The sequence below is a fragment of the Rhinatrema bivittatum genome, chromosome 6 (assembly GCF_901001135.1).
Source record: "Rhinatrema bivittatum chromosome 6, aRhiBiv1.1, whole genome shotgun sequence".
Lineage (NCBI taxonomy): Eukaryota > Metazoa > Chordata > Amphibia > Gymnophiona > Rhinatrematidae > Rhinatrema > Rhinatrema bivittatum.
Window position 1 is genome coordinate 245,579,566 of NC_042620.1, and position 17,176 is coordinate 245,596,741.

Sequence of the window (17,176 nt, forward strand, 5' to 3'; positions counted from 1 at the left end):
TCTCCCATGTACTGGAGACAATCTCTTCGGAGAAAAAATTCAGGATGCTGTCTCACAACTCAAAGATCATCATGAGACACTCCGACAGCTCTCCAAATTACCATCTGATCAGCCTTCTTCCATCCAAAAGGATAACAGAAGAGATACCATGAGGCCTTTCTATAGACCTAGAAGGTACTATCCACCTGCTTCTTCAGCGCGTTCCTGCCATCCATTGCAAAGAGGACGTACACACCAACCAAAGCAGGCAAAAAATCCAGCCACCTCCACAAACTGGTCCAGCAGCTGGTTTTTTAAATACATCAAGAGAACAGAAGCCTCTCCACCAATCCTATGCCCCACTTACCAGTAGGATGTCGACTCCATCACTTCAAACATCAATGGAGTCTCAGCACCAAAGATCAATGGGTATTAGCCATACTGAATCGGGGATACTGTCTAAAATTCAACACAATACCCCTGCATTCGCCACCCATCACACTTTGGACAAGCACTGTCATCACACCTCAACTTCAAGTAGAACTCTCAACTCTTCTGACTACCAGGGCTTTTGAACGAATTCCCCTGTCTCAACAAAGCAAAGGGTTCTATTCCCACTATTTCCTAATTCCAAAGAAAACAGGCGGCCTTCGTCCTATCTTAGACCTCTGCAATCTCAACAGATTTCTTCAAAAAGAAAAAATTCGGATGGTATCTCTGGGAACCATCCTTCCTTTGCTTCAATGGGAAGATTGGCTCTGTTCTCTAGATCTTCAAGATGCTTATGCACACATACCCATTTCCACACAACATCACAAGTATCTACGATTTGTTGTGGGAAAACATCATACCAGTATCGAGTCCTGCCATTTGGACTTGCCTCGGCTCCTCAAGTATTCACAAAATTTCTGGCAGTTGCTGCTGTACATCTATGAAAAAACAGCATCCATGTTTTTCCCTACCTAGACGATTGGCTAATCAGAAGTCCATCCAAACAGGGAGCCCTGTCTGCCTTAAAAAGCACAATAAGATTATTACACTCCCTGGGATTTCTAATCAACTATCAAAAACCCCACATCGAGCCATCTCAGCTCCTCACGTTCATTGGAGCAGACCTCGACACCACACTGGCAAAAGCTTTTCTTCCAAACGACCGTACCAACTAGGGATGTGAATCGGGCTTCGGATGATTGAAAATATCAGATGGTATTTTCAAAATCGTCAGAATTTGGGGGCTCCCCCAAAACGATAGGAAAACCCCACAATATTGATTGTGGGGGTTCTCTTATTGTTTTGGGGGAGGGCAGGAAAAATGGCACACAAAAATAACCCCTAAACCCACCCCGACCCTTTAAAACTAAACCCTTTGCTTCCCCAACCCTCCTGACCCCCCCAAAAACATTTTACAGGTACCTGTGGTCCAGTGGGGGTCCCGGGAGCGATCTACCGCTCTTGGGCCGCCGGCTGCCACTAATCAAAATGGTGCCGATGGCCCTTTGCCCTTACCATGTTTTAGGGTATCCATGCCATTGGCCAGCACCTGTCACATGGTAGGAGCACTGGATGGCCCATGCCATTTTTAAAGATGGCCCACGCCATTTTTAAAGATGGCACCTGTCACATGGTAGGAGCACTGGATGGCCCGCGTCATTTTTAAAGATGGTGCCGGCCATCCAGTGCTCCCTCCATATGACAGGGGCCGGCCAATGGCATGGATACCCTGTCACATGGTAAGGGCAAAGGGCCATTGTCACCATTTTGATTAGTGGCAGCCGATGGCCCAAGAGTGGGAGATCGCTCCCGGGACCCCCACTGGATCACCAGGTATCTGTAAAATGTTTTTTGGGGGGGTCGGGAGGGTGGGGGAAGCAAAGGGTTTAGTTTTAAAGGGTCAGGGTGGGTTTTTTGTTTATCGGCTCGGGCACAGCCGATAAACAAATCCGCAATCCGATGTAAAAAAACCCCACATGTGAATCGGAACTGGAATCCGAACCGATTCTGGTTCTGATTCACATCTCTAGTGCCAACAATCTAGCATGCTTGGCAAATTCAATAATACACTGCCAGTCCGCCTCTGCCCATCAACTTCTAGTGCTACTGGGACACATGGCCTCTACAGTACATGTTACCCCTATGGCGAAATTAGCCATGTGAAGAACTCAATGGACTTTGAAATCTCAATGGTTCCAAGCTTTCCAGCCACTGTCGTACACAGTTCAAATCACCCACCAATTATGCCTTTCGCTCCACTGGTGGACAAATCAAGCTGCCTTGAAAGCTAGTCTCCCATTCCATCTTGACTATAGATGCCTCCAATCTGGGATGGGGGGCACATGTCAACAACTTTCAAATGCAAGGTACATGGACTATGCTTGGAATGAAGTATCAGATAGACATCTTAGAGCTTCGAGCGATGCGTTATGTACTTTATGCCTTCAAAGACTGCCTCTTGAACAAGACTGTGCTGATACAGACAGACAACACAGTAGCAATGTGGTACATAAACAAACAGGGAGGCACAGGCTCTTATCTCCTCTGTCAAGAAGCAGCACAGATTTGGGCCTGGGCTCTCGAGCACTCCATGCATCTCCGAGCAACTTATCTAGCAGGCATACAGAACGTTCTAACAGATGATCTCAGTCAACATTTCCATCCCCACGAATGGTCTCTGGATCCAGATGTAGCAAGCAGAATCTTTCAACGCTGGGGTCACCCAACGATAGACCTCTTTGCGACCAAACTGAATCACAAAGTGGAAAGATTCTGCTCCCTCCACGGATATTGACCATCATTCCCCAGGGACGCCTTTGCTCGCCCCTGGAACACAGGTCTTCTATATGCGTATCCTCCGATCCCGCTCATATCCAAAACTCTCGTGAAGCTACAACAGGACAGAGGGACAATGATCCTCATAGCCCCGTACTGGCCTTGACAAGTATGGTTTCCCATACTCCTCGACCTCTCAATCAGAGAAACGATTCGCCTGGGCACAGCACTCAATCTCATAACTCAGAATCAGGGCAAGTTACATCACCCCAACCTGCCAACTCTCGCCCTGACAGCTTGGATGTTGAAAGCTTAATTCTGCAACCAGTTAATCTTTCAACTCAAGTCTCAGAAGTTATTGTAGCTTCATGAAAGCCTTCCACACATAAATCTTACCACTCAAAGTGGACAAGATTTACCAAGTGGTGCATGCAAAATGGTTTTGACCCCTTTTCTTGCCCCACTCCTTCTTTATTTGATTACCTGTGCCACCTTTCGGATTCTGGTCTACAGACATCTTCGGTAAGAGTACACCTAAGTGCCATAGCAGCATACTACAAGGGAATAGGGGATGCACCAATAATAGCACAACCCCTAGTAAGTCGATTTATGAGAGGCTTACTCCACCATAAGCCTCCCATTCGACCACTGGTTACTGAATGGGACCTAAATGTAGTGCTAACGAGACTCATGCGATCCCCGTTTGAGCCTCTGCACTCCTGTGATGAAAAGTTTCTTACATGGAAAGTATTTTTCCTAGTAGCCATTACATCTGCTAGGAGGGTCAGTGAGTTACAAGCTCTTGTCACATACTCACCCTACACAAAGTTCTTACATAACCGGGTAGTCCTTCGCACTTACCCCAAATTCCTACCAAAAGTGGTAACGGATTTTCACCTCAATCCATAGTCTTGTCTACTTTCTTTCCAAGACCACACTCTCACGAGGGCGAGAGAGTTTTGCACACCTTAGATTGTAAACGTGCGCTAGCTTTTTACCTGAACCGCATGGCAGTCCATAGAAAATCCATCCAACTCTTTGTTTCTTTTGACAAAATTAAACCAGGAGTTGCAGTGGGAAAACAAAGTCTCTCCAACTGGCAAACAGACTGTATCGAATTCTGCTATAAAAAAAGCAGGCATTCCTCTCCAGGGGCAAGAAAAAGCACACTCAGTAAAGGCTATGTCTACATCAGTAGCACACTACAGTTCTGTGCTTATTGCTGATATCTGTAAAGCTGCAACTTGGAGTTCACTTCACACCTTTGCAGCACATTACTGTTTGGACAAGGAAGGACGACAAGATTCAGCCTTTGAACAATCTGTCTTAAAGAACTTATTTCCAGTATAGTACCAACTCTTTCTACATCCATCCTTCTGTGATTTCAGGCTGCCTCATTTTTTCCAACAGTACACCAGTTGTTGTGCTTGTTGCACAAGTTGTATACTGTTGGTCCAATACAAGAATGACTCACAAGCACGGATTACTGTAATGCCCTCCTACTTGGTTTACCATATACAACAATTAAACCACTTCAAATAATGCAGAACACGGCTGCCAGAATTCTGACTGGTAAAAGTAAAAGAGACCACATCACTGAAACCCTGATGGAATCACACTGGCTACCCATTGAGCAAAGAATACAGTATAAAATCCTTTGTACAATACATAAGTTAATACATAATGAAAATGCTGATTGGCTGAATACAGCCCTCCACGTACACGTCCCTAACAGAAACCTGAGATCAGCTAATAAAGCTTTACTGTCCATCCCCTCAATCAAAACAGCCAAACTAACCCAAGTAAGGGAAAGAGCGGTCTCCTTAGCAGGTCCTATGCTATGGAACTCCATGCCCGTCGAGATCCGCTTACAAAGAGACATCAAAACCTTCAGAAAACATTTAAAAACATGGTTATTTAAACAGGCATACAATAAAGAGAAAGGAGAGTAGAACACAGGGAAAAAGAAAAGCGATTGGCAGTACAGCCTAAACACACTACCCAAATCAACACGGGTATACATCCTATTTTAATCTTAAATTTCTAGAATAAAATAACAGATTCTCTTTTAATCCCGCTTCAAAAATAAACGGACATAACACATCCAATTATGAGCTTTTATAACCACTTTTGTTACCGTAAAGTCTTGGTACATGTATAGTGATAGAATTTATAATCTGTTCCAATTTTAATATTTTGTGCCTTATTGTAAACCATTATGATGGTACCTAACTTAATGATGGTATAGAAAAGTTTTTAAATAAATAAATAAATATGTGAGGACTATCATCCTGCTTGTCCTGGGATAAAGCAAAATTGCTTACCTTGTAATAGGTGTTATCTCAGGACAGGATGTAGTCCTCACGAAACCCACCCGCCACCCCGCGGAGTTGGGTCCGATACGTTTTATTATTTTATTTTTTCGCTCCCGCTTACTGCTACAAATGAGACTGAAGGGAGACCCCTGTGGTTGAGAATATCATGGCATGCTGGGCATGCTCAGTGGGCTCAGTGTGCCAGTCAAAAGTTTCTAGAAACTTTGACAGAAGTTTTCCGTATCAGGCTCCATCTGATGATGTCACCCATATGTGAGGACTACATCCTGCTGTCCTGGGATAACACCTATTAAAATGTAAGCAATTTTGCTTTTTTAAATATGACTATTGCAGTGTTAAATGTAATTTAAAAACATAAAATTAATGAATGCATTTGTTCACAAATGAATATTAATATTATGTTCCCTTTTACAGTTTCATGCAAGGTAAATTTAGAAGGTAAAATCATTAAAATGAACATGACATTGGTGAAAGAAAAAAATCTAACCTGCTTAGCTAACACTACAATTTCTGAGTCAGTGGATTTCCCAAGCAAGCAATACTGGGAGTAAGTACATATGACTATATATATTAATGTAATATATTTAACCCTTGGACTCTAGACTTGTATCTGTTCATTTATAGATGTAAAAATAATGATCAACAACCAATTTGCAGGCAATACTTTTTTACTGTATTAACAATACATTTGAGATAGATAGTCAAAGCCCCACTGAGTGGTGAAGTTAACTGGTTCATTTTAACTGATTGATTTTGTCTGGATATTAACCTGCAGCTAGCCAGCTGAAAATTCAGTTAAATGTAACCACATAAAATTTAAATTTAAGACAGCCAGATATGCAGATGGAGTTCACACTACAAATTTAACTACATTTCTATGTTACTATGAGGTAAAAGTGGGCTTTCAAATTTAGAAAGCGAGCACCGAGTATTACGCTAACCAACTAAATTTAAAAAGCCCACCCCTGCCACAAAATAACATAGTAAATGATGACAAAAAAGACCATCTGGTCTGCCCAGCAATCCTCCCTATAGTGCTATAGGATTCATCCCAGCTGCCAGCCACTAGTTTTAAATAATTAAAGAGGGTAGTGAATGCATGAACAGGGCAAATTGACAAAATAAAGAGAAGCAAATCACCTGGACCAGATGCTATACATTCCAGAGTGCTGAAAGAACTGAAAAATGATATTGCAGGCGCACTTTTAGTAATTTGTAAACTATCATTAAAATCGTCCATGGCACCTAAAAGTAACTGGGTAAAGTTACCTGAAACTTTATCTGGATACATTCAGCATCATTTTTAGACAGATAAAGTTACCAAGGTAAAGTTATCCAGGTGTTTTACTATTCAGTGGGTTTTTTAATATGAACGTCTTTGAGCTTAGTCAATAACTCACAATCTATCCCTTTGGTTGATGTGATTGATCCAGAAGTGTAAGTTCCGAATTCCATGTAACTTTTTGAGATTTCTCAGATGGTCATGGGAAATTTCTAGGTTATCACAGCCAGTTGATAGGATTTCAGGAGCTAGCCAGACCAGACCTAGGAACTCTCAGGCATCTGATACATTTCAGCAAATGGTATTCAAACATTGTTAAAGTCCTGTGCAGTTCAAGCAAATGCTATTGAAATTATGAAATCCTATGACACAGTGTGCTGTAACTAGGGACCTTCATTTTCAGTATTTATTTATTTATTTATTTATTTTTTTTACAGAAATTTTGTCAGTTTATTATACTAAAAGCAAAAATTATATTTAGCGGTAACATTGATGAATCATTTTTCCATATTTCTCCTTTTTTTGTTCTCATTATAGTAACTACTGAAAAATTCATGGAAAAATTAAAAGAAAAACTAAAAATGAAGGTACTTAAATATAATATATTTTATCCCAGGACAAGCGGGATGCTAGTCCTCACATATGGGTGACGTCACTGATGGATCCCTAGTGCGGGAAAACTTTCTGTCAAAGTTTCTAGAAACTTTTGACTGGCCCTGTGAGGCCACTGAGCATGCCATGATATTCTCTGCCACAGGGGTCTCTCTTCAGTCTTCGTTTTTCTGCGATGCTATAGCCATCGCGGAACAGGAGCCGTTGAGACTCTCTCAACAACACTTTTTGACTAAAAAGTCAGAAATATTTGATATTTTCTCTTACAAGTCTCTGGGGGTTTTTTTCTTCACCGGCCTCATAATTTTTTTCTTCTCCGTCTCATAATTTTTGCTCTTAGAGCAAACATTTTTCTTCTCACAAATTCACATCGTTCATCGACGGCTGTCGACCCAAAATGGCTACCGGTTTTAAAAAATGCCCGGTATGCGCCAGAAAAATGTCGATCACCAACCCACACATCGAGTGTGTAATGTGCCTGGGAGAAAAGCATGAGGTAAATAATTGCCCGCAATGCGCTGAGATGACGCCGAAAGGCCGCAAAGCGAGACTAGAAAACATGGAACATTTGTTCCATCTCCAACTTATCCCATCTCCTTCGACATCATCGAAGTCATCTCCGGCTGGAGCGACTAAGCACCTCCTGCTTAAAAAACCTTGCCCGGGACCGTCGGGAGATCGTTTGTCCCCTTCATTGTCATCGACGAAATCCACTGATCAACATAAGTCAAAACATAGTCATCGACATCGACGACCGTCGATATCCGAATCCGGTTCCCAGGAAGAATTGATGGCGAAGCGGCCGAGAACGCAGGTAACATCGGTCCCATCGACGCCTGGGCCTCTTCCTCCGCAACCATCGATGCCTGATCCTCCACAGGGCTCTGTGCAGAACCTCATACCTCAGCCTCCGCCACCACTTACAACTGCTCTGCTACCAATAGTTGTTATGCCGGAATTGTCTGATCTCATCAGACAAGCGGTTTCACAGGCTTTGAAGGACCAATCGATTCCGACGGGCCCGTCGATGCCGATGCTCACAGCATTGATGCCGGCAAATGTGCCGATGCCGGTCGACACCGAAGACAGCCCGGGGAATCGATGACGGCACCGAGAATCATCACAGCATCGACCTTGCTTTATGCACAGCTGGCATCGACGTCTTCGATGCCGATATATATGTTACCGCCATTGACTGCTTTGACTCCGAGGCGACCAATTTCAACAGCACCTGCGTCGATGCCATCTACAGTTCCATCGACACAACCGCAGACAGAAGAACCTGAACCTCAGAATCTGGTTTTCTTCCAATGTCTCTTACAGAGATACCAGAGTGTCATCGATACCCTGCCAAAAAAATCAACAGAAGAGTTTTCTTCATCACCCTTCGATGACCCATTACCAGGACCATCTGTTCTCCAACAACCACCCAAATCCTCCCCTAAATCTCCCTATAGAGATGATGATGAGAATTCTTGGGATGATCACGGTACAGACACATCTTTGGAGGACTTCATGTCAGACCCTTCACTGTCAGAACCAAGAAAGAAGTCCCCACCGGAAGATCTATCATTTTCCACCTTTATGCAGGACATGGCAGACTCTAGTACCTGTGCTGATACATTTTCACCCAATTTCAAGTTACTACATCAGGCAATCCAAGCTTTACAGGGACAGGGTGAGAACGTAAGGGTTGCGACTGTCAGTCGCAGACGGCTACAACCTCTCTGCCTTACCTCTTTCTCTCCCCTTTCTCTTTCTCTGGGCAAAATGGCTACCTCTGGTGCTGAGTTCCCTGGGCCTCGGCATCCTCCTTCAAGCATGGGCATCCCCATCTGGCATGCTCACTCCCATGGTCTCCTAGGGCACGAGTGCGCACACACCAAAAGCTCAAATACATGTTATGGCAGGAACTTCGGGGGCGGCCCCACCGCATGACGTCAGTACCTCCGGGGTACTTCAAGCCTCCGCTTCCGCTCATCCAGCGAGTTAGTAAAGTCTTCGCTTCGCTACTCTGCCAGCTCTAAGCTTCAGCTTAGATGCTACTCTCCAGGGCCTCGATCCTCTGAAGCTCCAGACATCTGCTCCTCGGGGTCTTTGCCTCTGGTTCCTTCGGGGTCCTTGCTAACACAGACAACCACTCCTTGGGGGTCTATCTCTCTCTATCTCTTACAGGGTATCAGGATTCGTAGGTACTCGCTCCTCGAGGGCCCTTCTCTCCTTTATCCTGCACCACGGACCTCTGGTCCCAACTACCATCTACAGGAAGACGCCTCCAATCCGTGAGTACCTATACGAACCGGTGCTCCAACTCCACCCCCCAGCCATGGCACCTCCCACACTGCGGCTTCTGCCTATTGTGATCATTTGGGTGAGATAACACCACTGATCCTGTTGAGCGTATTGGCACCTCTGGGATATGTGCCTTTTTTCCTGCCTACCATCATTTACAGCACTACAATAAAAGACTGGTCTATCTGTGACTGCTAACTGTGTCAGCCAATCGCAGTGGCTCCCCACTCCACTGCGACCAAGGGTCCACAGTGCCACAAACACAACAGATTGCTAACTCCATGGACTCAGCTCAGCTTGCAGGCCATTCCTGGCCTAGCCCAGCGGATTACAGAACAGCAAAAGTCTTTGGAGAATCTTGCTACTGCCTTCAATCAGTTGCACACTCAACTGAACTCCACAGCGCCTCCTGTAAAGGAGTTGCTGACACCAGTGGAAACCCTCAAGACCACTGTGCCTCTCTCTACACCTACCTGCTTCACGGGGGAAGCCAAGATGTGCAGAGGATTCCTCAATCAATGCAGCATGCATTTTGCTCTGCACCCTACCCTCTTTCCCACTGAGGCTTCAAAGACCACCTACATCCTGTCGTTCCTAGAAGGATGAACCCTGGCCTAGGCTTCACCATTATGGGAACGTAAGGACCCTATCCTGAATGATCTTTCAGGATGTCTTCAACTATTCAAGTTTGTATTCGATGACCTGGCTCACCAGACCATCACTGGATCTGTCCTGCTCAACCTACAGCAAGGTAACAAGCCACTCACAGACTTTGCCATTGAATTTAAAACCCTTGCTTCCAAATTTCTTTGGGACACTGGATGTTTATGTGCCATATTTATGGAGGGTCTCAACTCTCGCATAAAGGACAAACTAGTGGCTCGTGATTTGCCTGAATCCCTAGAGATCCTGATGGAATTAGCAGGGAGAATTGACTGCCGCATCCGCGATCACACTCTAGAGGCTAAGAGTCCACGAAAGTCCACAGTGGGGGCTAACCATCCAAAACCTGTGCCCACTACTTCCAGCTCATCGTCTGCACTTCCGGAGGAGGAAGAGCCTATGCAACTAGGCCGAAGCTACTTGATCTCTAAGGAAAGACGTCACCGAAAGCGCATGGGCCTGTGCATGTACTGTGGCCCTTCGGGTCATGCAGTCCAAACTTGTCCCATTTGTCCGGGAAACTGATGGGCCCAGGATTTGCAGGAGGACTTCTCCTGGGAATTACATCTCCTACTCTTCCATTGTCTCTGCCTGAGTCCCTGCTCTGCGAAGGTCTTGAGTTCCAGACACTCGCTCTCATCGACTCGGAGGCAATTTCATTTTAAAGCGCTTGGTCGAACATCTGAGGATTCCAACTTCAGTAATAGAGAAACCTCTATTATTATCATCCATCCACAGAGAACCACTTCCTGGAGAGGTTACACTGATCACCCAGGCCATTGGCCTGCGCACTGGAGCTCTACTCTCAGAATCAATTTCCTTTCTAGTGTTGAAAAAGGCCATGCATCTGGTGGTGTTGAGTCTGCTGTGGCTTCAAGACCATATGCCACAATTTAACTGGGCCACTTTGGAACAATCCCAGTGGGGGTCAGACTGTCATGGTCAGTGTCTTGCTGAAGTTTCACCTCTCATCTACATGCCTACCACTCCATCATTGCCTGGCTTACCTCCACAGTAAGCTTCCTTTCAGGATGCTTTCTCTAAACAAGCAGCTGACGTGCTTCCTCCACAGAGAGTTCAATTGTGCCATCAATCTGAAACAAACTCTGAACCACCTAAAGGGAAAGTCTACCCTCTTTCTGTAGCTAAGACCAAGGCTATGTCTACCTACATACAGGAGAACTTTCAAAATGGCTTTATAAGACCTTCCAAATCCCCTGCTGGTGCAGGGTTCTTTTTTGTCGGGAAAAAAGATGGCTCCTTACGCCCCTGCATCGACTACAGGGGGCTTAATGACATTACCATCAAGGACAGGTACCCCCTGCCTTTAATATCAGAACTTTAATATCAGAAAAACGATTTAAAATAAAATAAAAAAAAGAACAGAGCCGCCGGTAAGCCCGCCCCGGAAACTCCCCGATGTTACGTCCTGCTCCCCAGAGCCCTTTAAAGGGCTGAGACGGCTCCAGGCTTACCCCTTTTCCCTTCACCTCCCACCGACGCTCTTCCCTCGGCTCGGGTCGGCCCTCCCCGAGCGGTCGGCGTCGGCCCATCGGGGCCAGGGGAGGTGGACCCAGGGGAGGTGGACTCGGGACAAGGCTCCCACGAGGCCCTCGATGCGGAGCGCCATAGGAGGAAAGGCAGAAAAAATGATTTAAAATAATAAAAAAAAAGAACAGAGCCGCCGGTAAGTCCGCCCCGGAAAGTCCCCGACGTCACGTCCGGCTCCCCAGAGCCCTTTAAAGGGCTGAGACAGCTCCAGGCGTTGCGCGCCTAAGGAGCACGACAAAAGGGCCTGCCCCTTTGTGCGCCCCTTCGTGCGCACCAGATCATAGAAGTAGAAGTCAACCACTCTATTACCTCCTGGTATTCCACCCACACCCAACCTAAGCGCCCCTACAACAGCTATCCTCAAGCATTCGTCCAGTCACTCCAGCGTCCTTCCAGCCACTCCAGCATTCATCCAGCCACTCCAGCGTCCTTCCAGCCACTCCAGCATTCATCCAGCCACTCCAGCATTCGTCCAGCCACTCCAGTGTCCTTCCATCCACTCCAGCATTCGTCCAGCCACTCCAGCCTCCTTCCAGCCACTCCAGCATTCATCCAGCCACTCCAGCGTTCATCCAGCCACTCCAGCGTCCTTACAGTCACTCCAGTGTCCTTCCAGCCACACCAACATTTATCCAGCCACACCAGCAGTCACCTAATTCAACCACTCCGCAGATTTCTCCTGACTCCACTTAGCAATCCCCTTGCGCTCACCCAGCAGCTTCCAGCACTCTTCCAGACCGCATCCATGCCACCAACCAATTCGAGGTAGAAGCTGTGCTTTCGTCAGCGCCTGGAAGGGAGGTAGCCCCTTAATGCTACCCTAAGCAAAGAGAGACTTAGAGTGAGATTCAGTCACTAGCCTTAAGTGGCTTTGATCCTAGGTCCTGATCTACCTATTATATCCAATCTGTTCCCCCTGACCATAACAGAGACAGGAGCAATCCTGTCTTACAGCAGTATCTCTACTCCCTCGTAGCTTATTTCACATCGTCTTCGCTACAAAGATGCACCCCTGCACCATACCCACAATCTGGAATAAACTCAGAATGCACACAAAACCCGCATATCATCACGTTGCACGACAACAAAGGCTAATCCCAATAATAATATCGCCAATTACACAACTCTTGGGTCTCTCACTGTTTACTCTAACCCTATTCAACGCTCAGTTGCTCTCTAAAAAAGCACACATCCTCAACAACTATCTGATAGAAGTCAACCCTGACATCTGTGCAAACACAGAATCCTGGTTAAAACCTACAGATATTGTACTAACAAACCAATTTCCCACACAATCATACGACCTCTTCTCAGTCCCAGACCCAAAAAAAGAGGAGGAGGGCTCCTCCTGGCAGCAAAAAAAGGATTAGGCATAACTTTACAACAAACAAACACCTCAACCAAACTAGAATTCTCCCTCTTTAAATTCGAACAACTTCAATTAGCCCTCATCTACGCCCCATCAGGAACCTTAGAATCAGACCACTCTTCTTTGATTGAGCTTATAGCCAAACACATCAACGCCGACAAACCCGCAATAATCCTAGGAGACTTTAACCTGCATGTGGACGCTTCTCCACAATCCATCAACTGTGTAACAGTTCTCTCCTCACTCAATCACTTGGGTTTCACTCAAATTGTCAACGGCCCCACCCACAAGGCAGGCCACACATTGGACCTCATCTTCATTAACGATAACTTTGTCATCTACTCCAATCCCACCTGCTCGCTAGTCCCCTGGTCAGACCACCGGCTCATCTACACGACCCTTAAGATCAAGAATCCACCACCCCAAGCCTCCACTAAATCCACCATCCAGTTCAGGAAACCATGTTCACTGGACCTACTCAGTGAAAAGATATCCAAAGCACTAAACCAACTAGACCTCACAGATGCAACCATGGCAACCACCTCATGGATCCATCTCACCAATAAAATTGCGGATCAAATCTGCCCAACTTCAACCAAAACCATACAACCCACATTGGACAATTGAAAACCTTGGTTTACCCCGGAACTTAAATCCCTCAAGCAAACACTAAGAAATAAAGAACAAAGCTGGAGAAAAAACCTGACCACTTCGTCACATACTATCTACAAATCCCTTCTCAACACATACAGGAACGTCATCCTTAGAACCAAGAAAGACTTCTACGCAAAAAAAATCCACAACTTCATTTTTTACTCAAAAGCACTTTTTTCCTATGTCTCTTCACTTAACCAAACCATCTCCTCCCACCGTTCCAGACCACCAAGCATTCAACAAAGCCAACGAACTCGCCAGTTATTTCAAGACAAAAATCTCCAACCTTACCTATTCTCTCACAACCAACAACCGCCCCCTAACATATGATCTCATAACCCTGCCTCAAAAAAATGCTAGTCTCGAGTCATTTGAGCCCACCTCTTCTCTTGAGATAGAAAATACCCTCAAGAAACTCAAACCATCCTCCCAGCCATCAGACCCATTACCAACTAATCTGCTCATTGCCATCCCGAACACCATCTCAAAACCAATTTCTGAAATCATTAACACATCTCTATCTCAAGGCTTAGTACCTAACCAGTTAACATTGTCAATCCTCAAACCTCTGCAAAAACCTCTGCTAAAAAAACCAAACGCCTCTCCATCGGACCCAGCTAACTTCCGACCAATCGCAAACTTACCTCTCATTGCCAAATTGATAGAAAAAATTGTCAACAAGCAACTGTCAGAATATCTGGAAGATCATAACATTCTGTCTCCGGCTCAGTACGGCTTTCGCAAATCCCTAAACACCGAATCTCTCCTATTATCACTCACGGACACCATCCTCGTAAACCTGGAGAAAAAACAATCCTACCTGCTTGTTCTTTTAGATTTGTCTGCAGCTTTTGACATGGTAAAACACACAATACTTATAGACCAACTAGCCAACATAGGCATCAAAGGCTCAGCCCTTGGTTGGTTTCAGTCCTTCCTGAGCAACAGGTTCTATAAAGTCAGGATAAACAACAAGGAATCTCATCCCGTCCTTACAGACCAAGGAGTCCCTCAAGGATCTTCACTTTCACCCACCCTCTTCAATATCTACCTCCTCCCTCTCTGCCACCTACTCGCAAACCTTAAGCTTACCCATTACCTCTATGCGGATGACATACAAATCCTAATCCCGATCACAGAATCCCTTCAAAAAACTATCACCTATTGTAATGACTGCCTTCAGCCAATTAAAGACCTACTGTCTAGCCTCAACTTAGTATTGAATGCCAATAAAACGGAAATGCTCATTATCTCCCATGACCTCCCCACCATCTCATCTAGCTCCTCTCAATCAACAAACTCAAATAGCATGTTCTCTCCTGACGTCAGGGACCTAGGAGCCTGGCTAGACAACAATCTAAATCTAAAAAAGTTTATAAACACTACCACAAAGGACTGCTTTTACAAACTGCAAGTCCTCAGAATGCTAAAACCCCTCCTTCACTTCAATGGCTTCCAGCTAGTACTCCAATCCATTATACTATCTAAGCTCGACTATTGCAACTCCCTTCTACTTAGACTCACCACAAATACTATCAAACCCTTACAGATGGTACAGAACGCCGCTGCCAGAATCCTCACAAACTCTAACAAAAGAGAACATATCACTCCAATCCTCCGTAACCTTCACTGGCTTCCTATTAAACACAGGATCCTCTTTAAAGTTCTCACTATCGTTCACAAAGCAACACACAAACTCGCTCCCATCATGTTAAGCACACAACTTCAACCTTATCCATCTTCTAGACCCATCAGAAGCACATACAAAAGCACACTGTATGTCCCGCCGGCAAAAACATCATTGAGCAAATGAGCATTATCTTCTAGGGATGTGCAGAGCTAAATTTTATGTTCATATTTTTTATGTCCGAAAGGGGGTCCCACTTGCGGCCAATATGGACATAAAAAAAATCCAATGAGTTGGGTATATGTACATATGTGCAAAAAAAAAATTTAAAAACCCCCTCACCCTCCTTAATCCCCCCCCAGGACTTACCACAACTCCCTGGTGATCGAGCGAGGAGTGAGGACGTCATTTCTGCAATCCTTGGCGAGAAGCATGTGACGTCGGTGGCACGTCGAGTGACGCGGCGTCACGTGATTCCCGGCTTGTTCGCGGCCGCACGGCTCGTTCGGCCCAAAAAGAACTTTTGGCCAGCTTGGGGGGGCCTCCTGACCCCCCCAAGCTGGCCAAAAGTTCTTTTTGGGCCGAACGAGCCGTCCGGCTCGAACTCGCCGGGAATCACGTGGCGCCGCGTCACTCAGACGCGACGTCACGTGATTCCCGGCAAGTTCGCGCCGGACGGCTCGTTCGGCCCAAAAAGAACTTTTGGCCAGCTTGGGGGGGCCTCCTGACCCCCTCAAGCTGGCCAAAAGTTCTTTTTGGGCCGAACGAGCCGTCCGGCGCGAACGAGCCGGGAATCACGTGACGCCGGCGTCACTCGACGTGCCGCCGACATCACATGCTTCTCGCCAAGGATTGCAGAAATGGCGTCCTCACTCCTCGCTCCATCACCAGGGAGTTGTGGTAAGTCGGGGGGGGGATTAAGGAGGGTGAGGGGGTTTATATTTTTATTTTGGCTCAACAATCGCGATTTCCCACATATCGAACATATCTATGTTCGATATGGGGGAAATCCGATCGTTTATGTCGAATCAATTTTTTAAGTAAAAAAAAAATATGAGTTGCTTTTTACTAATGCGGTCAATCCGAATGCACACCCCTATTATCTTCAGCAGGCCCCCACCAATGGAACGCGCTCCCCCCAAATCTAAGACTTGAACCAAGTCATCAGGAGTTCAAAAAAAAAAAGCTAAAAACTTGGCTCTTCCGCCAAGCCTTCCCAGACACTTAATGCTGCCTAGATGCTATGATAAACTTAATCATGGGCGACCTCATTGAGTTATCCTACTCTGACTTTTTAACTGTACTATGATTCTGAGTTCAAATGTTTCTTGTAATTATTCTATACTATGTTCAATTTTTACTCTGTTCTATGTAAAGCCCCCCCCCTTTTTTGGGGGGGGCATTTCACAGTTTTATGTAAACCGGAGTGATTTGTATTTCATACAAGAACCTCAGCATATAAATAAATAAATAAATAAATAACTGTTTGATAGACTCCAAAGGGCCAAAATATTTTCCAAATTGGACCTGAAAGGAGCTTATAATCTGGTGCAAATTCGAGAAGGAGACGAATGGAAGGCTGCTTTTAACACCAGAGATGGACACTTTGAATACCTCATCATGCCCTTCAGTTTAAGTAATGCACCTGCAGTCTTTCAAAATATGATGAACGACATCTTAAGGGACTTACTGTACCAATGCGTAGTAGTATACCTTGATGATATGCTGATCTTTTCTCAGGATCTGCAAAGTCATCAGGAGGATATGAAAAAGGTCCTAAGATGCTTGCCTGAGTACCACCTTTACGCTAAGCTTGAGAAATGCGAATTTCATAAAGAAGCTGTACCCTTCCTGGGATATATCGTTTCAAAGAAAGGGTTTCAAATGGACCCTAAGAAACTTGAGAGTATCCGGGATTGGCCTCAACCCACAGGCCTGAAGGCATTACTTTGTTTCTTAGGATCTACCAACTATTACAGATCCTTCATTAAAAACTGCTCATCATTGACAATCCCTCTAACTGCTATGACCAAGAAGGGAGCCAA

General features: G+C 45.4%; 1 protein-coding gene across 5 annotated transcripts in view; it reads left to right on the forward strand.

Annotated features, from left to right (window-relative positions):
• LOC115094055 (sodium- and chloride-dependent neutral and basic amino acid transporter B(0+)-like) overlaps window positions 1–17,176 on the forward strand; it is a 440,377-nt gene that overhangs the window by 69,654 nt on the left and 353,547 nt on the right. For all 5 annotated transcript variants that reach the window (XM_029606711.1, XM_029606713.1, XM_029606709.1 and 2 more), the window contains one exon: window positions 5,496–5,628. In XM_029606711.1, coding sequence (XP_029462571.1) covers window positions 5,496–5,628 — 133 coding nt within the window. The remainder of the gene's footprint in view (window positions 1–5,495; window positions 5,629–17,176) is intronic.